Source organism: Cucumis sativus, chromosome 1 (genome assembly GCF_000004075.3).
Source record: "Cucumis sativus cultivar 9930 chromosome 1, Cucumber_9930_V3, whole genome shotgun sequence".
Classification (NCBI taxonomy): domain Eukaryota; kingdom Viridiplantae; phylum Streptophyta; class Magnoliopsida; order Cucurbitales; family Cucurbitaceae; genus Cucumis; species Cucumis sativus.
The window spans coordinates 28,867,879-28,895,815 of record NC_026655.2 but is presented as its reverse complement, the minus strand read 5'-3'; the positions used below and the strand labels follow the sequence as shown (position 1 = coordinate 28,895,815).

Genomic DNA, 27,937 nt, shown 5'->3' with positions numbered 1-27,937 from the left:
CTATTTAAAACGATCATTATAATTGTTGTAATTCCGTTCAATTTGGTGTGTATCCTAATATTTTTAAAGAAAAGAAAAACATGGTTGAAACATTTCAGTATCTTAGCATTTGGAGGAAATAAAAAAGCGACCGTTAGCAAATAATTTTGTACTAAATTTATTTGAAAATAGGAGTATAGAAAGTTTCTTGAGGCTTCTGGACGACAAATTCCATTGCCTTCTTTTATTTCTCACTTTCAGGAGAGAGACCGACAAGAGAAATCACGGAGACCCGCCATAATCTTTTTGGAAAGAACAAGAGGAATTGAAACTCCAATTTTCGTTTCTGTTGTGTGTTCTGAAGTTGAAATGGATCCTGAAACTGCCCTAGAGCTTGTAAAGCATGGTGTGACAGTTCTCCTCCTCGATGTTCCTCAGTACACCCTCCTTGGAATTGATACCCAGGTTAATCACGTATATGGGATCTTTCTCCTTTTTCGTTTTTCTTTCGAGAAACTGAAGCGCAGGAATAGGTTTTTCAGTCATTCTATACTATGTTACTAGCTGCTGTTTCTGCTACTGGGTGAAATTTGTACGGCAATGTTTGATTCTATTGAATTTGAATGTTGATTTGTGATGAACAAATAGTTGATTCAATGTTACGTTTACTTCTCCATTTCCACCATTTTTGTCTGAAATTGGTTGAAATCTCCATGGTTTATGTTTCCCTCGTGAACTCCTATCATTTTAGCTGAAAACTGGCCAAAACAACTGTTCATCTTTGGACTTGTCGGTAGAAAAAGCCACATTATGAGCTGAATTCATGGTTTTTTAGCGGCTAGGACTTATGATAGTATATTTATTGATATTGTTTTCAATGAATGATATCATAAGCTGATATCGTTATATCATACTGGATTCCCATCATTTTGAGAATGAATTGCCCAAAACCACTGCATACTTTTTGTTTGGCTAGCTGAAAAGCCGCACCATGAGCTGATTTTATAATTTTAAACACCAATACTTATAATTTTCTCGACTAAATTCTGTTTCAATGTATATTTCTGCTGCTAGTCAGTGTTATTCTCACCAGTCACCATGAATGAAGTTTTGGTTATTGCCTTTTGATCATTCAATGGTAGGCTAAATTATATTCTAAAATGGAACATTGAAATTTGAAATAGCTTCAGTTTTATTTTGATAAATTTGGAGTAAATATTGCGCTCAAATAATTTGATTTAATTTATTTAGAGTGACTAATTAGTTGTTTCTCTTCTAAAGATGTTCTCTGTAGGGCCTTCTTTCAAGGGTATAAAGATGATTCCTCCAGGACCTCATTTCCTTTATTACAGCTCATCGAGCAGGTGTTGTATTATTAATCAAGTTCTGTAGATATATCTATTGCATTTTGGCAGACTAATACATAACATTCTGTATGTTCGTATTAATTCAGTTCTCATAGAGAGGTCATGTCATATGATGATGCATAATACATTTTTATTATTACCGCTCATATCTTACATTTTGGTTATTTTTGGTTCTCTCTTTCTCTTTTTTTTTTTCTTTTTAAAGTTGTCCATAATTGCTTGTCAAAGTGAGTTGGCTCAATGGTATTGGGATGATTTTTGTCTCTAGAGGTTGGAAGTTCAATCCCCCACCTCGCAGTCGTTGTACTAAAATGTTAATTAATTTATCTCTATACTTTGTTTTAAAGATTACTTAGTTTTGTGAGTTGTGTCTAAATTTATTCTATTATTTTCTTGTGTAGAGATGGCAGAGAGTTTTCACCAATTACTGGCTTTTTCGTAGACGCTGGTCCCTCTGAGGTTTGACTTCTCACATACTTTAGATATTTTACTTGGTATAAAATGATGATAGTCACATGATAATCATCTTTTAAGAATGGAGTAATTGTGTTCTTGAACATCCTTTTAAAAGTTTTGGAAAAGTAAGTTTCTAATAAAATAAATCCAGTCTATGGATGAGTATTAAGACAGCTGGCAAAGTTAAAACATTTCCTCGAATGTCTCTCACTTCTAATTGCATTCTAATGGATGTTGAGGAAGAACATTTTATGCTTTAGTGTTTTTTATAGGAGGTTTTTTTAAGATCCATAGATGATAGAAAAGTTTAGGTTCCTTTCTTGTGAAGTCTATAATCCAAAATCTTATTAACAGTTCTTGAATGCCTTCTTCAATTAGAAAATAACCTCACTGAAAATTGAGTTCCTAACCGAACTAATAACATTATTTTTTTCGGCTTCTTTGTGCCTTCTGATTTCAGAAGACAGAGCAATATCTTACTTCACTGTTCATATTTGTATCATCATTGGAGTGCCCTTTTCCGTCATCTTAATATGTTTTGGATTTTCATAGAGGTTTCTTGTTAAAATATTTAATCTCTCCTTTGTGGTCACTGGTTATCTCTTCCAACAAAAGCAAATTAGTGTTGCTTGCTGAAATTTGGTTTGTAAGGAACCAAAGGGTTTTTCAAGACAATTCTCACACATTGATAGTGCATTCTGAAGTTGCAAGGCTTTTTGTTTTCTCCTGGTGCTCTCCTGTAGCTCCTCTTTTACTTTTCTTTGATTAGCTTTATTTTTTCCCACTTTCAAATGCTTATTTTGTATTACTATTCGTATTTCAGTCTCATTGTAATCCGAGCATTATTTCATTAAATCAATGAAACATTTTTTTTTAAAGTAAAAACAAAAAAAATGAAATCAACAACTTTTGAGGATAAGTTCCTTATTTCAGTTGTTTGTTAAAATATCCATCTTGATCAAGGCTTCTTATCAGTGTTTTTTATCTAAAAGTTTTTGTTGGGTTTCTTTTTTGCATTTATTCATTCTCAGACTACTCATGGTGATTTTTGAATTTCTGTTCTGGTTTTTGTTAGTCCTCCTTACAAGAACACTTGAGAACACAACGAACAACAAGAATACTAAAAGATAGATTTAATATTGCAATATCAATAAAGAAACTACAATGTAACATAGCCTTTGGAGAGGGCTACTCTCTCCCAAATTCCCCGCTGGAAATTACTACCCAAATTCTTTATACTTTCTCCCGGTCTTTATCCCTCAATTTATAACAAAATTGATAACAAACATGCTAGCTATTAACTAATCTGCCCTTTCTAATATCCATGTTAATATTTCTATTAATAATCCTTCTATATCTCTAACTAGGTCTCTCACAGTTTCCCAAAAAAGGAACATATCTTTTCATCTGAGAAAAGGGTACGAGAGAAAAGAAAATAAAAAACCCAAATGGAGTAGACAGAAGAGAGAAAAGAGAACAAAATGTCAAAATAAGAGCAAAACAGATATTAAACAAGTAAAGTAAGAGAAAAGGGATCATATGGCTTCAAAAGAGCTTTTAAAAGTGATACCTCGAAAGCTTTTAAAATGGAACACCAAACACCAAGATGTTTTGTGCTTGACAATCTCAAAACGCTCTGACCATGAATAGCATTTTCCCACTTTTTCTTTGGTTTCTTTCCAAAAGAATTGCTTAAAAAGCACTAAACCAAACTAGCTTGCAGCTTTGTTTGAAAGAAACAGGATACAAAGAATTTTAAATACGTTTATTTCTATATCTTCACAAAAAATCCTTGAATGAAAATTTTGTTTCTTGTTAATAATAGTATTGTGCTTCATTATGGCTGAAATAGGTTATTGTTCGGAGGTGGGATCAGAGGGAGGAGCGCCTGGTAAAAGTATTAGAAGAAGAGGTTTGTGTTATGATATATATATATTTATAACATATGTCCTTTATTGTAATTGTATATAGTGTCTAGGGTTTATTTTATTCTCTATATAAATATGTAACTTTTCTCTGACTCAATATGAATAAGAAATATACTTATTGAATTCTAGATTACAGTTTGCATTTCTTTTTATGTACATCTAAGATTTATTATTATTGTGATTATGTTGTTAGAAACTAACAAAATTTTCATTAAGCAACAGTCTTTTTGGTAGAGTGCTTAAAGTTTATAAATTGATGAAGCATGTTTGATAGGTTGAAAGTCAGAAACTTCAGAAGTTACACCTGACAAGGTGTAAATAATCTAAAAGGCATTGCCAACCATTCAGAAAGTCCAAAATTAGTTTTGAAAGCGGTTTTCCACTCACCTCTAACCTCTGGTCAGAAGCCATCCTTGATGTTCTCCCTGATATCCCCTTCTCAAATCCCTTCTAAATTTTCCTCTTTGATTGAGAAATGTGGCTGGTTCTTAGCTTGATAGTATTTTGGATTAAGAATAAGATTCTCACTCTCGCTGCCTCAACTGATGATGTCTGCTTGGAAGCTTTTGTCTTTTTTTGAGTTTTGGTCTAGTATGTTGTGAGAATTGCGAAAGATATTTTGTTCACAAGTTCAAGCATTAGAGCTTTTTGAGAAAAAGGTGAAGAGGTTTCATTATGGAAGTTCTCCTACAGAAAAGGAAGGTTTTGGTGGGTCCATCCATGAATTCCAAGCCTCATTTGACTTAATCTAATGCTGTCAAAGCGTTGGTAGCAGAAATATGATTTGAGAGGAATCAACATGTCTTTCATGATAATTATACAGATGGGATGGATTGCTTTGAAATTGCTTGTCTTAATGCCTCTTCTTGGTGGTGCTGCCTTTTGAAGGCCTTTGCAGACTTCTCCATCCAAGATCTTTGCTTAAATTGGAATGCTTTTATTTTTGTTGATTAATGTTTTTCGGCTTGTATTATCAGCCTTTGTCTTCTTTTGTTTAGTTTTGCTATCGCTGCTGTAATTACACTTAGTTTCTGATTTTCTGGTTGTATTTTGTATTGTATTTCGGTTGGGATGTTGGTGCTAACTGTTAAGGGTGTGTCAACTTAGTTGTGGTATTTGGGTGCATCTCTATCCTTTGTTCAGTACTATTTTGGTTATCGGTTTGGACTCAGTCATTTATTGTAATTTGAGATTTATCTCTTTTCATTATATCAACGAAAAGTTTGGTTTCCGTTTTTGAAGAAAAATCTGAATCTCATGATATTGGCTGTACAATCTACCTTTGAAAGTACAACTACTCCACACACTTCAATAATTTAATATTCTAATACGTGCATGCTTATTCTCGTGCATCTTCATTTCATGCTTATTCTCGTGCATCTTCATTTCTCCTACATCAATCCCTTTTGATTTTTGTCGATTTTTTTTTCATCTCATAAATAGGAGGGGCAATTTAGGGAAGCAATTAGAAGATTGGAGTTTGACAGACAGCTTGGTCCGTATAATCTGGGTCAATATGGAGAATGGAAACGTATGTCTAACCACATCAACAGTACTACAATTAAACGACTAGGTATGCACCCTTTTCTATTTCAGTCCCTAGTGTGCGTGTGATTTACTTTTGGGATAGTAGCAAATTTAGCAATTAGATTCAAAATAATTAAGTATATAGCAACATTTTTAAAAAATTGCAAATATAGCAAAATTTGTCAAATTCTATCAATGATATAAGTCTATCACCAATAGACCATGTTGCAAATATTGGTCTATCACCGATAGATCATACGAAATCTATCAACGATACAAGTCTATCAGTGATAGTTTTGCTATATTTGCAATTTTTTTAAAATTTTGCTATATCCTTAATTATTATTGTTGAAATGGTTATCAATTGCAATTTCCCTTTACTTTTCCGTAGTTTTGCTTGTAACTTCCTGTAGATCTTGAACCCCAAAAACTTTGGATGTGTTTTACATTTTCTCAAGTAGCCCATTGTTGAATTGCCAGAATCTTTCTTATTTGGGCCTACTGGGATCTCATTCTTACTAATCATGAATTCAAGATTGACTAAACATACTGAATGCAAACCCTAGCAATTTGTAAACTAGGAACTCTTTGGTTGAATACCCAATAACAAATTCTAAAATCCCCAAATCAATTTAAAGGCAATCCAATCCAAAGGAAGGGTTTAGATTTGGATTAAGGACCAAGAGATAAAAGAGAACTAATTTCTCACTTCAAGTTCAAACACTCTGGTCTGCAAGCAAGTTGATTAGACTCATCTAAATGTTCTTGGCATGTTATGCCAACCCTAACGCAAGAATTGCGAAGGTGTGATGAGTCTCTATCATCCACCAGAGGATTTCATTTAGAGAAACCTCTAAACAAACTTCAAAAACTAATTGTACAATGTTCTCCTTCATACGCTTATAACCTATCCTGCTTAGCCTAAAAAACTTAATAGCCCATTCTATCCCTATCTCAAAAATACATAAAAAAGGATATATTATTTATATTTTAGACAATCCATACAATGTACAGAACCCATAGGAGGTGACATTACTGTGGTGTGCGAACCTGGAATTTCTCAGAGCACTTCCAAGTCAGCAGTAGAGAAAGTTCTGGATGATCAGTTAAAGGGTAGTAAGTTTGCAACACCTGTTGATTCATCTCAGAGTAGAGGATGCTATTATGCAAAAATTCCCCATGTTATCAAGCAGAGAGGAGTCCATGGGCAGGAGCTTACTTATTTAAATCTCGATAAGGTAAACTTAGTGCTCGTATAAATTTTGTAGCAAAAAATCTTGTTGGAAATCATTTTCAGTTGTTTACAAATTTTTTTCCTTAATTTGATTATGTTATTGTGATCTCTGTAGACTTTACTACTAGAAAACCAACTGAAAAAATATTTTGGAGGTTCAGAGGACCTACTTCTTGGGGAGCTACAGTTTGCATTCGTTGTCTTTTTGGTTAGTAACTGCCATACAAGAGTTTTCTCCTTTCGCTGCAAATATTTGTTTGTAACATCTAACATCGTGCAGATGGGACAATCACTTGAAGGATTTCTACAGTGGAAGTCATTAGTTACCTTGCTTTTTGAGTGCAGAGAAGCTGTAAGTATTTGATTCCAACCACGACATGCAACTTTTGGATGTATTAATTGATTATTTTCCTTTTCTATGAGTTCCAATGTTTCTTTTAGACTGTCTTGTTTGGGCCAAGCTTTCTTAATGTAGCCTAAAGAGATAAAAGGAGAATCTCTAAAAGAATCCGATCAAGTCTTTATTATTACTGAAATATTGTCTTTTACTAGCCTAAAAGAATCAATCAAGGTTTAAACCAAGTTATTCCTAAATTCCATTGCATCACATTCTATCCCTCCTAAAAAAAATTGTCGCCGAGTTGTTTATTATGGATGAGCCAACTTGTTGCAAGGATGCTTCTTTCAATGATTGCAGAATACTCCCACGGGAAATTTCTTTTTAAGGTGATGAACGTGCCTAAAGCTTCAAAATTAGTGTCATGTCCAAAGATACTGAAAATTGGCACAAAAGAACTTGGAAATCGATATCCTCTTCCTTGAAAATTGGCACAAGTCTTGATTTCGAAGTGGTTTCACAGACTTCAAATTTCTTCAAATTAGGTCACCATGGTGATAGACCCCATATCATACACCAGTACAGCAGAAGGAATAAAAGAAGAACATGAGAGTAGCACGTGCGTAATGAAGTCAGTTTGTTAGTGTTTGTGGTAAAGAGTGTTATTTCTGTAGTATAAATACTTCTTGTTTTTAGGAGGGAAAGTTAGTTAGAAATTTGGAAAAGAATAGAGTCCTTTGTACACCTTTGAGAGATAGGGTTACAGAGAAAGAGGAGGGTTAGGAATTGAGATTCATCTCAATTCGGATATTCTTACGTTTTAGCACATTGATTGTCAAGCAATAAAGTCTACTGATTGAATTCAAGGTTGAGTCCCAACACATGGGTATCTTTTTCTTCGGTCTCTACAACTCCTTTGTCTTTAACATCTCCATCTATGATTTCCAGTGTTCGATCGAGGTTCTGATCGTGCAACCTCCGTGTCAATTGCATCAAAAATTTTGTTCTTCCAAGGAAAGGTTTTCCACGTCTTACCTTCTTTTTTTGACTTATCTTCAACTGATTTTTCTTCTTTGCCTACCGGGTCCGTCACACTTGAGTTTCATATCTTAACCTGTTTGCTTTCAATTCCTTCATATACAAGTCTCGAATCTCTTAGTCTTTCTTTTTTGTTTGTTTCTAGTATACTTTCACACCTTCTTTGGTTGAATTCTTTATCCTTATGAGCGCTTAAGTAAATGCAATTCACAGCAACTGTCAATTTTTCTGATTCAGTGAGGTTATAAATCTTAAAAAAACGATCGGTCAACACCATTGAAAACCGGCATTTCTACCTTTTTGAATTTACTCCTGTCAGTCATTTTTTCTTCCTCATGAGCCTTGCTCGTTTTCGACTCTTTACTATATCAAGCATTGAAACGACACCTTGTTCCCCCTTACTTTCATTGGATGTTGCTCCACTGTACTGACCTGTCAGTTTCCTTCATCATCGTGGATTCCTCCCTCATTATGCCTTCAGTGTATTTCATTAAGAGTTGCTGCTTTTCGACCTGCATTCCAATCTTCTCAATATTTGTTGCAACTGAAGATAACTTTTCCTCAATAACTGGCAATTTCTGGACTTCTTCTCACATTCCAGAAATCTCATGCTCCACGGATTCAAACTGCTCGTCCACTTTCTTAGCCATTCTTCCCTGTTTTCCCGGGTTTTAGTGCTCTGATACCAATATGATAGAACACTGATATTGTGTCTATTATATTGGTATGAATTGAAAATTACAGAACTCTAATTACAGAGTTAAAAAAAAAACTAAAACAAGAAAACAGGAAGTACACAGTTTCTACGAGATTTACAGCCTATCCAATAAAATACCAAGCTACAATATCAAATGTAAACAACAAGAACTTACACAGAATCAGTAACCTCTGCCCTCCACCCTCCACCCTCGGATTTAGCAGCCCACTCCTCACTAACATTCTCCACCCTTCCTCCTTCTAACTTCCTCCCTTTTATATCATGTTTTCCTGTAACTTCTCCTTCTAACTTTCTGTAACTAACCCTAGGTCCCACCAGAAAATTATCCCTTTCTTCCTCAATTTCATTACTGTCCTCATATATATTTCTTCCCTTATTTCTCCTGCTTTCCTCACATATATTTTTACCCTTATTTCTCCTGCTATAAGTAAAGTTTTTAGGAGGCCTAACAGTTTCTTTGAAAATCTTGAAAACTATGATTCTGCCTTTCTTGAATTTTTCGCAAAAGACCTCAAGTTTCATCCATTTTCTTTCTAAAGTCCTGATTGTGAATTTTCTCTTATTAAATAAATCAGCATACATAAAAACCTTTTACATAGGTGAATAAATAGAGACAAAGAAACCAATAAAGGAAAAATACATAAAAGGAAAATAATTATTAGCAATAAGCCTAATTTAGTTATAAACCTTAATTTCCTTTTAATTACTGATATATCTTACTGTAAGATTATTAAGTGTTTCCACTGAGCTGTAAGACAATTAAGTTCCACTAAATTACTATTAGATAATTAAGTTTTTCCATTATTCTCATATCTTTTTAGATCTTTGAGCAATTTTCCTTTTTATTTTAAAGTTGTTAATTGGGCATCATTGGGGCACTCCATGGTTCAACCCACCCCGACCCAAACATCCTTGTTTGAATCAAATACATTTTTTCTCTGTAATATCATATTCCCTTCTTTCTTATTATTACCTAAATTCCCAAGAAGTACTTCAACATGCCTAAATCTTTTATGTGGAATTGACTATGGAGAAAGATTTTAGGGATTGGATTCCCAAGTCACTATACACTTCTTTCTTTTCAAAAGTTAGTCATATTACTTGCTGTTCTTCGTTCTAAACTTGATCAAGTTTCTCAAGCCAAGCTCGTGGACTCTGCTTGAAAAGACGACATAACCTTTCCATACTCCCCTTAAGCAACAAACATTTGGGGATGCTCTACATACACCTCTTCTTAAAAGTTACAACAAAAAAAACGCATTTATAATATCAAGCTGATGCAAATGTTAGTGATGGATTGATGCTAATGAAATAAATAGCTTGACAGAGGGCATTTTAGCATTTGGAGGAATATATCATCAACATAGTCAATTCCGTAAGTTTGTGCATAGCTTTTAGCATCTAGATGAGCTTCTGATTCAACTAGAAATCCATTAAGATTGACTTGTAGGTTTCTTTCCAACGAGAAGATTAACTAAATCCCAAGTGCAATGGTCATTTGAGACTTTCATCTCCGCTACCATCACTACACACCAACCAGTATGAGATAGAGCTTCATGAACAATTTTAAAATAGATACAGACATTAAGGATGCAATGAAAGAACATGTAGAAGATGAAAAATAGTTATATGAAATAAAAGAAATAAAAAATGAGTGCATGCGACCATATCATCAACTTATAACCATCAACATAAGGCTGAGAGTTTGTGATGAAACTTATCAACCCTCCAATCCAACATTAGGGATGATATGGTTATACGTTGATGATGTGTGCTACTCAACCCTCAATCATATGGTTTAAACTTGAAATTAGGCTATCAATATCAACCTAAACCTGGATGTAAAAAATTACAAATTTTACAAGGAAATAATCTAAAGTTCTCAATTTACAGCTGAACGTTTTAGCTTGATTTTCTACCACAAGCATGTCTTGTCTTTTTGTCTGATTTTCTTTTCCATTTTATTGACTAAATTTCTATTTCTGTTTTTTTTTTTATAATATATATGTACTTAACTGAAAAAAAGACTATCATAGACCTCCCATGAGTATGCTGAAAATCCTTTGCTTTACGTTCGGAGATAATAATTTTGTGGTAGTGGTTTAACTACAATTCTTTTTCTTCTTTCCAACCCAAGTTGTTTCTTTTCATTGCAGCATATTTTTTCCTTACATAGCAGATTTTACCCTTAGTTTGTGAGGTTAATATGAGCTTGGACAAAAAAGAGCAGGGGCGTAGTTTAAATTTCTTGTTCCAACTGAGTTGGTATTGTTTTGCCTATGCACTTTTTAAGAATTCATATTTTCTTGCAGCCTTTTTGCACAAGGAGCCAACTATTTACAAAGGTGTGTCCGGTGACTCTTAATTATTTTGAATTTTATTGTCTTTGTCTCCTTATTGTGTGTTGTTCTCATGTTGCCCTGCTCATGGTCGAGGTGGATGCATAGATTTTTGAATAAGTGGGATAACACTCTTCAAATAAAGTAGCAATCTTGTTATGTATTGTGACCTTATCCCACTGACATATGGTTGCTTACTGATAGACCCCCTATCATACATCAATATAGTAGAAAGAAAAAGAAAGAGTTCACGGGGGAACGCACGTGCGAAGTAGAGAAGAATTAGAAGATTGTAGGCGTCGGTTAGGATAACTCAGAGGAGATTTAGAAAGGTTGTTTGACATCGGTTAGGATAAGTAAGGGTAGAGAAGGAAGAGGAAGGGGGAGTTAAGAAGAATCGACTCATGCTCTTCCTTGAGAGAGAGTTAAATTGTTTTCGAATTGAGATCTCCTCAATTGGATTGTTTTGTTATTATTATTTCGTTTTGTAATTCATTCTTCGGATTGAATCAATAAAGGTTTCTAGTTGAATTTCCAAAAGTATTTCATCAAATTGGTATTAGAGCAAGCTTTTCTGGGCAAGAGGAACACGATGGTCCAAACACGAATAAGGAAAGAATGAAGGCGCATGATCGGGAGATGCAATCGATGAGGCACGAGATAAGTAAAATTCCGGCGATGGAAGAAAGACTAACAACGATTAGCATACAGACGGAAAAGACTCATCAGATGTTGCTAATGTTCATGGAATCGATCACGAAGGAGCGTACGACTATGAGTGAGAAGATGGCCGAGTCTAGTGTGCGAGAGACAATGTCAACGATAACAAATAAGAAGGAAGGCCCGACAAACAGGGGCCCTGAGCACGAAACGAAAAACGGAAAAATAGAAGGAGAAGATGGAAAAAAGGGGCAGAATAAGTTCAAGAAGGTCGAGATGCCGGTGTTCAACGGGGAAGATCCCGATTCTTGGCTTTTCCGAGCATATAGGTATTTTCAGATACACAAATTGACTGATGCGGAGAAGGTGTTGGTTGCATCCATTAGTTTTGAAGGCCTGATGCTGAACCGGTATAGGGCGCATGAAGAACACGATAAGTTTACTGGTTGGTCAAACCTCAAGGAGAGACTACTCATTTGTTTTCGATCAGCAAGAGGGGTCAATATGCGGACAATTCTAAGGATCAGACAACAGTCGGCGGTAGAAGAATATTGGAACCAATTCGATAGGTTGGTGGCACAGTTAACCGATCTACAGGACAGAGTGGTGGAGGAAACGTTTATGAACGGTTTATTTCCTTGGATTAAAGTGGAAGTTGATTTTTGTCGTCCGGTCGTCCTGGCTCAAATGATGCAAGCGGCTCAACTCGTGGAAAACCGAGAGATCATTCACAATGAGGCTAACCTTAAGGGGTACGCTGGAGGCAAGTATCCTCCTCAAAATTCCTTTCATAGTACGAATACGGCGACGACGAATAATAGCGACAACAAGGGAAACACATTGTTCTTGATGAGAACGGTTACTCTGAGAACGACATCTGGAGAAGTTAAGAGAGAAGGGTAGTTAAAACGGTCGTCGGACGCGGAGTTTCAGGCCAGGAAGGAAAAGGGACTTTGTTTCTGTTGTAATGAGAAATATTCTCATGATCACCGGTGTAAAAACAGGGAACAAAGAGAGTTGAGAATGTATGTGGTTCAGGCGAATGATGAAGAATTTGAAATCATAGAAGAAGGGGAAGAAAATGAAAGGGAGTTGAATTGTGTGGAAGTCACAGAAGAAGATCATACTGTCAATTAACTTGGTGGTTGGGCTAACCAATCTGCGGACGATGAATGTGAGGGGGAAGATTGTGATCGGGAAGTTGTTATTCTCATTGATTGTGGAGCGACACATACCTTCATCTCCGAAAAGATAGTGAAGGAGTTGCAACTAAACATGAAATCAACGTCGCACTATGGTGTAATTTTGGGTTCGGGTATGGCGGTGAAAGGTAAAGGAATTTGTGAAGAAGTGGAAATTAAGCTGGAGGGGTGGAAAGTGGCGGCGACTTGGGAGGGGTAGATGTCGTGCTGGGAATGTAGTGGTTATATTTGCTGGGTGTGATAGAAGTAGCCTCACAATGACATTTGTGCATCAAGGAGAGAAGGTAGTGATAAGAGGAGACCCAAGTTTGACCAAATCCAGAGTGAGTCTCAAGAACATGATCAAAACATGGAAGGATTCCGATCAAGCATTCCTAATCGAATATCGGGCAATGGAGAGAGTCTATGAACATAAGGAAGATGACGGGATTGAAGAAGTATTAACTGTGGAAGAAGCAGTATTTGTAGTGTTGAAGAAGTTTGAAGATGTTTTTATGTGGCCAGAGACACTACCCCCTCAAAGAAATATTGAGCATCATATTCACTTGCAATAGGGCACTGATCCGGTAAATGTAAGACCGTATAGATACACTTATCAACAAAAAGCTGAAATGGAAAAACTCGTGGATGAGATGTTGACATCAGGGATAATTCGTCCCAGCAGCAGTCCATATTCTAGTCTAGTCCTATTGGTAAGAAAAAAAAGCTGGAAGCTGACGTTTCTGCGTAAACAATCGAGCGCTGAACAGTGTAACCATTCCAGACAAGTTTCCTATTCATGTGATTGAGAAGCTTTTCGATGAATTAAATGGAGCGAAGTGGTTTTCGATGATCGATTTGAAGGCGGGGTACCATTAAATCATAATGTGTGGAGAAGACATAGAAAAGACAACATTTCAGATATATGATGGACATTATGAATTTATGGTTATGCCGTTCGGTTTGACTAATGCTCCCTCCACGTTTCAAGCTCTGATAAATTCAATATTTAAGCCGTTTTTGCAGAAGTTCATATTGGTGTTCTTCGACGACATACTAATCTACAGTGAGGACTTGGAAAATCACTTGAAGCACCTTGGGTTCGCAATGGAAATTTTGAGGAAGCATGAGTTATATGCAAACCTAAAGAAATGCAGCTTTGCGCGAGAATGTATCGATTATTTGGGTCATATCATTTCAGGCTAAGGAGTTGAAGTGGACCCTGAGAAAATAAGAGAAATCAAGGAATGGCCCATGCCTAGTAATGTAAGAGAGGTACGGGGATTCCTAGGCCTCATTGGTTACTACAGAAAATTCGTCCAACACTATGGTTCAATTGCCGCACCATCGACTCAATTACTTAAGAAAGGAGGATTCCAGTGGACTGAGGAGTCTAAAGAGGCTTTCCAACAATTACAGAATGCCATGATGACCCTGCCGGTTTTGGCGTTACCTGATTTCAATGTCACTTTTGAGATGGAAACAGATGCATCTGGATATGGGATAGGGGTAGTACTCATCCAATCCAAGCGTCCCATATCATATTTTAGCCACGTTGGCATCAAGGGATGGGGCCAAGCCTGTCTATGAAAGGGAATTGATGGCAGTAGTCTTAGCAGGGTAACGATGGCGACCATACCTGTTGGGGAGAAAATTTATTGTGAAAACAGATCAGAAATCCTTGAAGTACTTGTTAGAACAGAGGGTGATCCAACCCCAGTATCAGAAATGGGTAGCGAACTTAATGGGATACTCATTTGAGGTGGTCTACAAACCTGGTTTGGAGAACAAAGCTGCAGACGCATTGTCACGAATGCCTCCTACAATTCACTTCGGTAGCATAACAACCCCCACGTTGATAGATTCTGGTGATTTAGAAGGAAGTCGAAGCGGATGAGAAACTAAGCAAGATAATGAAAGCACTGCAGACAGTGGAAGGAAGTACAGAGGGTAAATTCTCCATACAACAGGGCATGTTAAGGTATAAGGATAGGTTGGTGATGTGCAAAACATCTACCTTGATACCCACAATCCTACATACTTACCATGATTCGGTACTTGGAGGCCATTCAGGATTTTTACGCACATACAAGCGATTGACTAGCGAGCTCTATTGGGAAGGAATGAAGGCGCTTGTTAAGAAGTATTGTGAGGAATGTGTAATATGTCAGAAGAACGAGTCCTTAGCGCTATCCCCCGCTGGATTGCTGCCGCCCCTGGATATTCCAAACAATATTTGGAGCGACATATCTATGGACTTTATCGAAGGCTTACCAAGGTCGAATCTTTTCGAAGTAATCTTTATAGTGGTGGAGAAATTCAGCAAATATGGGCACTTTTTGACCCTGAAGCATCCATTCACAGCTAAGATAGTGGCTGAAGTATTTGTTAAGGAGATCGTCTGGCTGCATGGTTTTCCTAAATCGATAGTTTTCGATCGAGACAAGGTGTTCTTGAGCAACTTTTGGCAAGAAATGTTCAAAATGGCGGGTACCAGATTGAATCGAAGCACAACTTACCACCCTTAGATGGATAGGCAAACGAAAGTGGTTAGTAGGGGAGTGGAGACGTATTTGAGATGTTTTTGTGGAGAACGACCAAAGGAATGGTCAAAGTGGATACATTGGGCTGAGTATTGGTACAACACCACCTTCCAAAGGTCCTTAGGGGTCACTCCATTTCAGGCTGTATACGGACGAATGCCACCTCCATTGGTGTCTTAAGGTGTTCGTGACACTTCTAACTCTACCTTAGATGAACAGCTCAAAGCACGAGATGAAATGTTGAGAATCTTAAAAGAACACTTACGGGTTGCACAAGATAAGATGAAAAAGAATGCAGACTTGAAGCGTCGGGATGTAGAGTATGCAGTTGGTGACATGGTTTTCTTAAAAATTAGATCCTATAGACAAATCTCATTGCAACGAAAGAAAAATGAGAAGTTGTCCCCTAAGTTCTTTGGACTATATAAGATTGTGGAACGAATCAGATTGGTTGCGTATAGGTTAGAGTTGCCAGAGTCCGCTTCCATTCATCCAGTATTCCATGTGTCCCAACTCAAAAAAATGGTGGGTGATCCTCGATTCGTACAATCGGACATGTTGCCTTACGTTACTGAAACTCATGAGTGGAAGTCTATACCGGAGGAAATATTTGGTTACTCGAAGAATAAAGGAGGAAGTTGAGAAGTGTTGATTAAATGACAAGGTCTCCCTCCTCATGAGGCAACGTGGGAGGATTATGAAAAGCTCCAGCAACTATTTCCAGAATTTCACCTCCAGGACAAGGTGCTTTTGGAAAGGAAATGTAATGATAGACCCCCTATCATACATCAATATAGTAGAAAGAAAAAGAAAGAGTTCACGGGGGAACGCACATGAAGTAAAGAAGAATTAAAAGATTGTAGGTGTCGGTTAGGATAACTCGGAGGAGATTTAGAAAGGTTGTTAGGTGTCGGTTAGGATAAATAAGGGTAGGGAAGGAAGAGGAAGGGGAATTAAGAAGAATCGACTCATGCTCTTCCTTGAGAGATAGGATAAGAGAGAGAGTTAAATTGATTTCAAATTGAGATCTCCTCAATTCGATTGTTCTGTTATTATTATTTTGTTTTGTAATTCATTGTTCGGATTGAATCAATAAAGGTTTCGAGTTGAATTTCCAAAAGTGTTTCATCACTTACTTGATTAGAATGACTGTGTTATCTTTTGCTTGCGCATGAAAAGGAGGTAGACTTCTGAATTCCCTAATGGAGGACTAGTCAACTGCATATATATTTTATTTTATTTATCTATTATTTTTATTGTTATTATTTTGTTAGGAAAGGTGCATTAGGAATTTAATATACTACTTTTGCTTTCTATTCCCTGCAAAGTGCAAATTATCATTTTGGAAGATTGAAGTTGGGATGGCTTTACTAACTTTCCACATTGAATGAGAACTCACAAGTTCTTGAACGATATCAGAGCTGAAAATGTGTTCGTGACATTTGGTAGCCTTCATAATTTTCGTCCATTGTTCCTTTTAGATACTTCTTCTATTGATAGACTTTTCATTTTTGTACTTTTCCCCCTTACCTTCTTAAAAAATTGAGAATTTGGAATTGTGAATTTAATATAATATCTGAATTTGCTTCATGTAGTGTTTTGTTTGTCGGTACTTAGGAATTTGGTTTTTCTTCGTCTGTTGTGTTGTTTTACTTTCTTTGAAGTTCCGTCAGTTGTTGCTTTTGTCTTTTTCTACACATCCTTTCTATTAGAGAATAGATATTGATCTTTATGCTATTTATTCCTTTGGTCTTTTCAAAATTTATTCTTGGTTTAGTCCAAGATCATTTGAAAATCATCCATCTTATCACCAATGGGAAAGACTAATTCATTTTTTCCCAAAGCATCTATCCTTCCAAGTTTTTGTCTTTAATTAAGACATGAGGAATGCATTTTTAAGAAATACATCTATTGTCTCCTTGTTAAGATTTAATCTTGATGCTACATTTATCAACTTCGTATGGACTTCAAGACTGGTTGGTAGGCTTTTTGTTGCCGCTATTGGCTTGTTTTTTGTTTCCAAGAAATGGACTTTTTATTTGATTAGTTCATGTTTCAAGTCAAGTCTGTACATTTTCTGATCATCTTTTTTATTTGGCTATAAGTGGATTCTCCTGTTAACTTCCTGTTGCTCCCTGGACAAAGTTTCTGGAAAGTCCCATGTGTATCCTTCCACTGAAGTAGTGGAGACTCAGTCTTCCGTTTTGTTGGTTTCTTCATCTTCATCCTCAGCATTTTGGCAATTCAGCAACCCCTTGTTCATTATGCTTTATGCTTTTTGATTCAATTTTTGTTCAGAGTTCGGTTCGGGTTTGGTTCGATTTTCAGCCTCTTCATGGTGTGTTATTTCTGATCTCCTTCGTGGATATTCTTTTCCAAGTTTTATGCCTCATGTCGGCTTTTGATTTTATTTTGATTTTATTCTTCCATTATTTTTGTTCCATGTGGAATTTGTATCTTTTGTGAGTCTTTTTTCATTTAATCCAAGAAAAGTTGTTTCTAGTAAAAAAAATATCTAAAGAAGATAGTTATTAAAGAGATAAATGACTAATATTGAAATCCTTCCCTTTCGTACTCCTCTTTTCTTACGACGGTTGAGTGCCTCCCCCTCTCACATCATCAAATGAAAGTCATCCAAATGGTACAAACTATACAATAAACACAAATCTACATACTTGGATTTGAATCTATTATCGAACCTCTCCTTTTATTACTAATAGTTTTGTTAGTCTTTAGGTTTGGTCCATGGCTTTGTTATTGGTGTTAGCCATTTTATGTCCTTTTTAAAATTCAATATGTAGATCGTTTTAGCGTATACATTTCTGAAGTCTTGCTTGCACAATTGTGTTGCTGTTAACTTTATTTATGTTTTGTGTATCTGGCTTAACAATTTGAAGAATTATCGCAGTTCATTAAGGTTATCTACCATCAATTGAAATTTGGATTAGAGAAAGATCGTTCTAATGATAAAGCAGGATCATCATCAATATTGTTAGATGAATCATGGTTTTCTGCTGATAGTTTCTTACATCATTTATGTAAGGTAAGGTTTTCTCGTGATCATTAAAACCCACTGGTTTAACAAAAAGTTCAAATTTATAGTTAGGGTATTTATAATGTTTCTTTTGGTTGGTTGGTTTTGCTTTTGTTTTTTTATTTTGTGTTTGTATATTCCCCACAACATTTGTGAGCTTGAAAATTAACATAAGGCTCCATATTTGATTTTATTCCGATTTACATTTTGCTAATTACCTAAAATATGATCAACATTATGCAGGATTTCTTTTCATTGGTGCTAGAGGCTCCGGTTGTTGATGGAGATCTTCTGACATGGGTATGTGGGTCAAGACTTATTTCATATACCGCTTATAAGATGCAGGTTTGACATTTAATAAAATCTCAGTAGATTTAATGGGCATACTCCAAGTAAATTCAATTGTGTTATACTGTGAATTCAAGTGTCCAAGCCTACATGGATTTGGTATAGTATTTTAAATAATAAAAACTAATTGACGATGAGAGTAGTAGTCCATGTAACATATAAACATTGTGAGGTCTCTTAATTTTAATGTGAGATTCTCAGGATGCCTTCTTAAGATGGTTCTGACTAGAACTAAATTCTTTTTTGGACCTAAGGCTTGTTTGGGCTTCACGGTCTTTGACTTTGTGTTACATCATTAGTTGACCAAAAAGCTTAAGTTATGACTTAACAAGGTTCAACTTAGGGACCTGCTGCTTTGTGTCAAATCATTTCTCTCAATTAATATTGGTTTCTACTTAAGTTTTCTACCAAAAAGCATTTAGTGTTGATATAATTAAAATTTCAAAGCCCATGAAGCCAATTAAATTGAGTCTTTTGATGATTTAACTATGTATCATAGCAAAGGTCACGAGGGATTACCATGTGCAGTCATAGTTTTAGCTTTTGGGTCAATTGACAACTTTGTAAACTCATATTTCTTGATCTAGGCAGGGGTGTGACTTACAACTCTTGTGGGGAAAAAATGTTTGTCTTTTAATTTCCTTAGAGAATTTAAAAAGTTATTTTTTCGTAAATTGTATTTATCATTTTAAGAAACTTACTGTAAACTTTTCATTTATTAAAACTATAATTTTGGAACCATTCTATCATTTTCTTTAGATCATGTTATTTAGCATTAATTTGTAGACTATGATGTGATTGTGTTAATGATAGAAGGTACCTTCCTTTTTCCCCTTGCTAAACTACAACAATATCGCTCATTTATATCAAGTTATGAAAGTTTGATGGACTCATCACTCAAAATGACAGTGAATAATCATTTATGACTTCAGTCATCTTTTTCATGAAATTATATTATTCTTCTCAAATTTCTGTGCCTGAGTTTGTCTTGTCAATTGTACTTTTGTCTCCTATGTAATTCTCATTGTGCTTTAATTTAACCATTGAAGAATATTAATGCACGAAATTCGTGTCACAGACAAGAAAACTCAAGGAACTGTTAGAGAACAGACTGGGCTGGAAATTCCAGAATATTGCAATTGATGGAATTTCCTTTGATGAAGATGATGAGGTCAGTAAATTTTTACATTGCGGTAATCTCTCTCTGCTGCTGCTACTCTCTCTCTCTCTCACGTAGATGCCTATTTACTTTTGCAGTTTGCTCCTGTAGTTGTGAGGATGGATGATTCTTCGTCGTCATGAGATTTTGTAAGTCATTATAAAATGGTTACATATATATTTCAGTCCCTAATGTTATAATTTTTTGTAAGGACCCAACACCTACCACTCAGTATAATCCCAACAAAGCAATCGAGAAACAGAGACAATACTCTACTCTGTATCTATATATTGATATAGTTATACTTATAACAGAAGACAAGGTTCATATACTATCCTCTAACAAAGAAAATACCACACTAGACAATATCAACTAGAAGAAAATAACAAAGACAAAGGATAACTCTCTAGCTATTCGAGAATGCTCAAAAGCTGTTGCTATTCTTTTCTCAATGATAATACCTTCAACAATCTCAAAACCGTTCCCTTATATACTCCCAAAACCTTCTCGTAGGTCCCACATCAGAATGTTCCTTCCATAAACCTAATAGGTTAAGCTACCCTTGGTTATTACCTTTTCCGTCCCTAATAGGTTAAGCGGCAAGTATAATTATACTTGACAGGTAAAAAGCGTCAAGTATATGAGATTACTTGACACTTATTAAGCATCAAGTAATCTAGTGTCAAGAATAAAGTGGCTTTTTGTTTGACAGTTTTTACGCGTCAAGAATTTATTTACTCTTGACATGTTTTGCATGTCAAGACTTTTTTTTTTCAAATAAAAAATTGATTTGAAATATTCATATAATTATATTTCACCTGTTTTGAAGCTCATTCACACACATAAGTAGAGCCTTTGAGATTATACAAAGTTGCTAAACTACGTATATTAATTAAACAATTGAATCAACCCAAACTTTCCATCAAATAACTAATAACTTCAACAAATTACATATATCAATGAACCATATATATAGTTGGCCATTACATAATTACAATAGTTCAAACTTCTAACAACATCCCAAACTTTCCATCTATGTCTAAATATAAATAAAATATATGTGCAGCCCAAAGGTGTACCATATCAACAAAATATACATGTCTAAGCTACCATATGAACCTTTATTGTTGCAAAATCTTTGCTTCCTTCTGAACCTCTCCTTTAGCTCTTTTATTCTATGCCTCAAATAATATACTTCCACATCATAACTCCCAATTTTTTACTTGACAATCTGTAGAAGAAACATTTATTTTATAAGATTGATATTTTTTTCGTCATTGAGATAGAAAGTGATATAAAAAAATATATAGAACCTAGCCACAAATTTGAAACGGGTGGAGGAGGCCCAAATTAAACATCAAAAGAAAAACAAGCTAAAGAAACATCCAAAGCAACAATGAATAATTCGAAACGGATTGAGCAAATGTATTAGCAAGCAATTAAGTTCTTTTCCATTTTGTTGATGGCTAAATGCAGGAAGAATGAAGCAATTCAATACAAGTGCTTATGATGAGAGAAATCATAGTTGTCCTAGTTAGATAGTAATGTAAGATAAATTTATACATAAAACAAAAGAAGTTAGAGAAAGTGGAAAAGTGATTTGAGAACCAAATGATTTTTTCTAAAAACCTTATGTATCAAAACAACAAACTGTAAACTGACTTCTCATTTGAATGCTCTCCACGCATGTCATACTTATTCCCACATGGGAGAGCAACTCACCGTTCCAGCAATAGATTTCGATGATATGAAAGTGTTTGCTTTGAATCTGGACAACCCAAAATCACAAACCTAACACAAGCATATGAAATTAGCACAGAAAGCCAACGGTGCTCTCACTCATGAAAATCTGAAGATATATAGCACATGTTTATAATACCTTCGCTGTCCAATTTTTGTCAACCAACAAGTTGGGAGACTTAAGATCCCAGTGTACTATAGGAGGATTGAGACAATGTAGGTAGCTGATTCCCTTTGCCTGCAAGAAAACTAAATCAATCGATATAATGAAGTTATGTAAGGTTCAATTACTTGGAAATATCCTTGACTATGATGGACGTTTACTCTACCTCAAAAGGGAAGTTAGAACTACAAGAAGCAACAGTGAACTATCGAACAACTAAAAAAATATTTTAAATCAAATCCATTTAGCATGTGAAATAAATATTATTTAAACCTCATTATATTCATTATTCAAAATATAAAAATAGTTTAACATTTTGTGGCATGCACATCAATTTAAAACATAATAATATTGAAATAATTGTTGTGAAATTGAGGATCATGGAGCAATGCAAAATCCAGTATGAATATAGATAAAAGACATTTAGGAGTATTTTTAAAATAACAGAATAAATTAAAATATTTACAGGCTAGTGTAAAATTATGGATTCTATTAATGATAGTCTTTTTAGTCTTTTGTCACTTTAGCATATCAATTAAAAATGTCAGCATATCAATTAAAAATGTTGTTGATGTAATTAGGTAAAGTTGAATGGGAAATGGGCCTTCATCCTACAAGTGTAGAAGAGAATTTGGATTGGGCTTAAATGGGAGACCAAAAGCCGAAGCAAAAGCTTAGAGGAAGATGAATCCTTTATAAGTAGAAAATAAATGGTTGGATAATCTGTTTCTCTGCTTTATAAATAGAACTTTTTTTTTCTTTTAGCTTTGTTTTTGTTTATTTTTTTTAGATCTTTCGTTCTAATTGTGTTTTCCATGTTTATTCTGTTTATTCTTTTTAGAGACAGTAAGGGAGAACAAATTAATTGTTAAGAGAGATAAAAGTAAGTACCATTAACATATATTTTATGCGGTCAACCTAAATGAGCTCAACTTAATTAATACTTGTGTGTATTTGATAACAAAAAGTCTTGGATTTAAATCCTCTCACCCCAAGTTGTACTAAAAAATGTTTACGTGGACTTTGTTTTTCCTTTCTTCTGCTTTTTTTTTTTCTCCTTTTGTTCTTCTCATAAATTTTCAATAATATTTATAAAACAAGAAACTAAAAAATGTATACGTATATTATTTATTTGATAATTCATTTTTTTTTAACTTTATATTATTTATGATAAGACAATAAGATGAAAACAGTAACTAAAAAAATTATATAGTTCTTATTACATGATAAAAAAAAATTCATATATTTTAAAATTTTAGTTAAAACTATAAGATTCAATCTACATTAAACATGTTCCTAAACTAGTTTTTATTAAAAGAGAACATAAACAAATAAAAAAGAAAATTTTAGAGAAAAATGGTAATAATTCACTAATGGTATATAATTACAATTGCATAAATGGGAGAATTTGAACACCTCGATCTTGTTAAAAAAAAATTGTTATCTCTCTTTATCTTTGTATTAATCTTTGATAGATCTTTATTTCTAAATCTAATCCTAACTATTCTTCATTCAACTAAAAAGAAAATTGATTGCGCCATTCAAGCTAGCATCTACTATAACCAATGGATGTTATATGTATGATACTTATAGTAGGGGTTACTAATATATGAATCATTCGATTTTTAAAGTGATTCATAAAATTGGGTAAGAAAAAGGAAAAGAAGAAGCCTTTTGGTTGCATAATTGGGAGGGGGGCATGAATGGGAATAGATGAAGTTTGATGATTGTGAATGATAGAAAATGTAGGTGAAAAGTGGGCAAGTAATAATCAATTGTCATCATCAATGTTCTTTCCTCCTTACCTTCTTATCCATCGTTTTTTTTTTCTCCTTAGGACCATCACTTCACAATCATTTACCTTTATTTCTTTCTCTCTCTCTCTCTCTCTTTTTTTTTTTTTTTACATTGAGTTAGTTAATAGTTTTAAATATGAGAGCTATAATGGGTATTAGTAATATACAACCATTATAATTCAATACAATAATAGAATAGAGTAGAAACAAATGTATTCATAGTGAGAGAGGGAGTTGGGTTTAGTATTTTAGTATAGGTTGAAATTGATAGGTGAGAAGTAGAAAGTGAATTAAAAGTGGAAGGATGATAGAAATGGAAGGTGGGATTATAATGAAGAGTTGACTATTGAAAGTGAATGCAAAAATTTAGAGCCATAAAAAGGGACAATATTCCCAGAAAAAGAAGAAAAAAAATCATGATCTGCCAATGCCACTTTGTAATGTCCAATAGCAAAATTAAAATGAAATTGGTATGGTAAAGTCAATGTGAAAAAGCTTAAAACTATTTGCCCTAAAACACAATCATTGATTTGGTATAAAAGCCCCTTCCCAAAGCCCTTCTTTTCTTCCCACCTCTCATTATGAAGGCCCTCTCTGCCAAATTCCCCTAGGCCCCTAGTCCTTAACTAAGATGGGCCTATATCTATCACTTTTTATTTTGTGTGTTTGTTTTTCTTATCTCTATAAGTTTCTATAAATGTAACCAAAAATACATCAAAATGTTAGAGTAGAAACAAATGATTATGATTATATTTTCATTTAATTGAAAAAATGATTATGATTTAGGGAGAAAAGTACATACTATGTTCATATGTAAGCATTTTTGGAATAATAGTTTTATGAATCTAGAAAATGTACGGGAAAGATCCAACCTCCAATTTAAATAAGTAGTAAGATGTATTTGATCAATTAAATTTTTATTTTATTTATTTAGTTTTCATGTTTTCTATTTATGCAATAAGATGATGTACTCTCATACTTTCTACTTGTTCTTTTAATGGAGTAATTTTTAAGTTTTAGTAACCAATTGAAAGTTTCAGATTTTTGTTAATCTCAAATCATATGGACTAATTTAAAAGTAATTAGAACCATAGGGATTAACTTAAAATTAAGAAAAAAATGGAGAGAGTAAAAGAATTAATTAACAAATTTCTAATAATTATGGAAATGAATGGCATAACATGTGGGAAAGGGTGCTCTACTACCCCTCTAACCACTTTTACAAGTTCCTTAGTATTGATCTTATGTACATACTCTACTTAATTATTTCTTAATTTTTCAAAATTGGCAAGTGAAAAGTCACAGCTCCATGTCTTTGTGGGCATTAGCACACATGAGTTATTCACAGCAATAAATACTAATAAAAAAAAATAGGTTTTTTTCAAATATAACAAAATAAATCAAAATATTTACAAATATAGCAAAATATCAAAGTTTATGAGTGACAGACTTATATAATAGTTTATAGCGGTCTATCATAGATAAAATGTATGATATTTTGGGAACAACTTTTGAGAGAAATGAGAAAGAAGAAAGTTTGAGGAAAAAAAAGAAGAACAAAGAATGGACACCTTTAATGGTAGTTTAAAACCAACACGCTCATCTTTGATGTCAGTTTAAAACCGACATTAAAGATTATGTTTTTTAAAACAATCATTGTACATACGGGTTTAGTTTTCTCTAACCAACATTTCATAAGCCAAAATTTCTTGTGATCAACTAGGACTATGAACCTTGGGTTGGTGACAAGCGATTGGGCTAGACCGAGTCTACTAAAACTAACCATACTAAAGTAGTCGTCAATCGATATTTGGTCTCTTAGTTCAAATCGCTTATTGTCAATCCTCAAACCCTCAAATCCAATTGTTAGTCACATCGTCCTCTATCATCAAATGTCAATTGTTAGTCTTAATTTTCAGGTCAAGGTCTCCAATCACAGCTAGCAGCCATTATTGGTCAACTTCAAAGATCTAGACTCCCCAAATGAGAGAGAAACTTAGAAGAAAAAACACGTTCTCTCTTTACGAAGTTCGAAAGTGGAGAACGCATAACATTCTCTGAGCACATAGGATGAAAGGTAAAGCTACCATTTCTTGAAGGAGTTTTAGGTGGCAAGAGACTTTAGGGCCTGTTGGAGGTGTTGATCATAAGGAACTGAAAGCAAAGAGGGATGAAGGTAGTTTACTTGCCAAGCTGATAGGCGAAGGATGGAATGTATAAAGTCAATCATGCATATGCCTTGTGACATGTTGGTCCTAAGCAATGTCTTGCGTGAAGGGACCCACCTAGAAAAGCTTGCCTCTAAGTTAGGAGAGCACTAAAATGGGACTCTGATGTGAATATCTAATTAATCACGCCACTAAGATGTCAAAAGGATTTCTAGGCATTGATGAATGGTCGACCACCTTTGACGTGAGAAGAGTAACATGCCTGAAGCATAACTGGTTGAACCAATATGAATGAGTGTTATCTTCGTGACCCAAACACGATTGGTGTTGACCACACTAGGTGCTATCGTGGTAGCAAGAGAGGCTAGATGATGACAATTGAGAGGTTCTCACTGAGCATTCCTAGTTGCACGGGAAGAGAGGTCAAATGGCAAGGTGATACACTTGTTTGGCTCATCATAGAATATAGCACACATCAAAACTAAGATTTGATTTGGAAACAAGGGCACAAAAAGCTTCGACAGAAAGGAAAGGCCTACCAGGTCGTATGCCCATGGGTGCAAAATTCTTCCTAAAAGTGCGAGCTGACTCAAAGACCTGGGACTTTGACCTTAGAAAGGAATGAAGGGGGGCACTTATTGCTTTCTATGGCAATGACTTATGTAGTGGGAAGGTCGACGACTACATAGATCTATACCTAATCATGGAGTGAATAGCGAAGGAGCATAAGACTACAGGGAAGAAGAAAGAGGCAAAAAGGAAACAAGAAACAAGAAAAGTCACACACCTACTTTAAGTAGAGGAGAGTTGGTCTCTCTTTCATTCCTCTAGAGTCTCACAACTGAATGCTTCTTTCAAACAAGTTGAGCAATTGCTTTCTCACCCGTATAGTGGGGTCGAGCTATTTCTTGTTCAAGGAAAACTTCTTCTTTAGAATGAAAATCGAAATATTTGCTTAAACTGAATCAAGAACTGCCATCGTAACCTCTTCAACAGTGTGGCTTAAGAAATAGCTGCAATTGCTCCATATTTTCTTACCTAACAGCTGAATAGGAAAAATTATATTAATTTTACAAGAACAGTACCGCTACGTGAGGGAGAGATATGTCACATCTAAGAGATAGAGGCCACAGATCGAGGATCAGTGCCCGATGACTACTAATCATCCTCGAAGTGGTTGTTGGTCATCAATGTGTGACTACCACTGACAATCTAAATCTTTGATGATTAGTTGGCAAGAATGAGTTGTGTGCCACGAATTGCTAATGTAATCCAAATATCCAGCCATCAATTGTTTGTGATTGAATTGTTGTCAATCACTAGTTCTAGTCCCATGGCAAGACATAGAACTAGAGACCAAAGACAAGTGACCTAGTGACTAGAGATAGGAGTGACAAGCTACAAGTACCAATTGTTATTTAAGTGGTTGCTAGTCAACGACAGTTAGTAGTGTGAAGTGGTATCAGATTGACACTTTCCAATTGCAAGACGACATTAACCCCAATCTTGGTAAATAATTACCAATCTACGAAATGGTCATTGGTCATCAACTCCATTGACCATCAATTGTTAGATACCTATGGCCAATTTCAACTTACTAATTCTAGTCACCGATAGTTGGAGTAGTGATTTTAGAAGAAAATATTTATGTACAATTGATCTTGTAAAAGTCATTATTTAACAATCAAATTTATGTTTTGTTCCAAACTTTTAAAAGTTATTTTGAATTATTATGTTTGGTTCCAAAAGTAATTTTAAAATTACCAAAAATGAGGTGATAAAAGGTTGTCAATGTTAGTCGTTGGAAGTTGGTCAATGGCAGTAACCGAAAAATGGTCGTCAATAATAAACCAATGATGTGGTTGTAAAAAGTTGTCCAACAATAATGTCGAATAACAGTGATCGGAAGTCGGAACCATCTAAGAATTATAATAAATCAATATCTAATTTTATGAACTATTTTTAATAATTTTGGATCCAAATTTGTTTTTAAGTATGTGACAATACCAATGTTTCAAAATTATAATAATACGATAAAAATCAATTTAAAGTGATTTTTTATTTTTTAAAAATCAAATTTATTTTCTTGTGAAACATCATTATTTAAGAGGAAAATGATTTTGAAAGAAACAAAAATAGTTTTAGCCAAAATGACTCCAAAAACATACCTTACTTACTTTTTTAACTCTCCAATGATTTGAACACAAAAGTGACTTTTCTTT

At 34.7% G+C, this 27,937-nt stretch overlaps 2 protein-coding genes and 1 long non-coding RNA gene across 7 annotated transcripts; 2 read left to right on the top strand and 1 right to left on the bottom strand.

Annotated features, from left to right (window-relative positions):
- The first annotated feature begins 101 nt into the window (after positions 1-101).
- Positions 102-22,732, top strand: LOC101220665 (protein AAR2 homolog). 5 transcript variants are annotated; one of them, XR_004218379.1, is made up of 15 exons: positions 104-444; positions 1,261-1,343; positions 1,748-1,805; positions 3,655-3,714; positions 5,174-5,303; positions 6,272-6,495; positions 6,607-6,699; positions 6,772-6,843; positions 10,897-10,929; positions 18,216-18,350; positions 18,585-18,686; positions 19,768-19,860; positions 19,947-19,997; positions 22,333-22,464; positions 22,593-22,732. XR_004218379.1 is itself a non-coding variant. In XM_031889154.1 (14 exons), exons 1-13 carry the CDS (start codon positions 349-351, stop codon positions 19,989-19,991), a joined length of 1,224 nt encoding a protein of 407 aa, XP_031745014.1. In that variant the 5' UTR covers positions 102-348; the 3' UTR covers positions 19,992-19,997; positions 22,593-22,732. The 5 variants fall into 5 exon arrangements, 4 of the variants coding, with proteins under 4 accessions (XP_031745014.1, XP_031745010.1, XP_031745004.1 ...); XM_031889154.1 differs by lacking the exon at positions 22,333-22,464 and having other exon boundaries at positions 102-444; XM_031889150.1 differs by lacking the exons at positions 22,333-22,464; positions 22,593-22,732 and adding an exon at positions 21,325-21,617 and having other exon boundaries at positions 102-444.
- Positions 20,749-21,834, bottom strand: LOC105436348. Its single transcript, XR_970224.2, has 3 exons — positions 21,728-21,834; positions 21,571-21,639; positions 20,749-21,079 (listed from the first exon to the last, which is right to left on the bottom strand). It is a non-coding gene; the product is annotated as an uncharacterized LOC105436348 (long non-coding RNA).
- Positions 22,733-25,439: 2,707 nt separating the features above from the next.
- LOC116404423 (60S ribosomal protein L2, mitochondrial) lies at positions 25,440-26,340 on the top strand. The gene is given in 4 exon segments (XM_031886793.1): positions 25,440-25,472; positions 25,522-25,747; positions 26,122-26,221; positions 26,223-26,340. Coding segments are annotated over 4 exon segments (477 nt in total).
- The last annotated feature ends 1,597 nt before the right edge of the window (positions 26,341-27,937 follow it).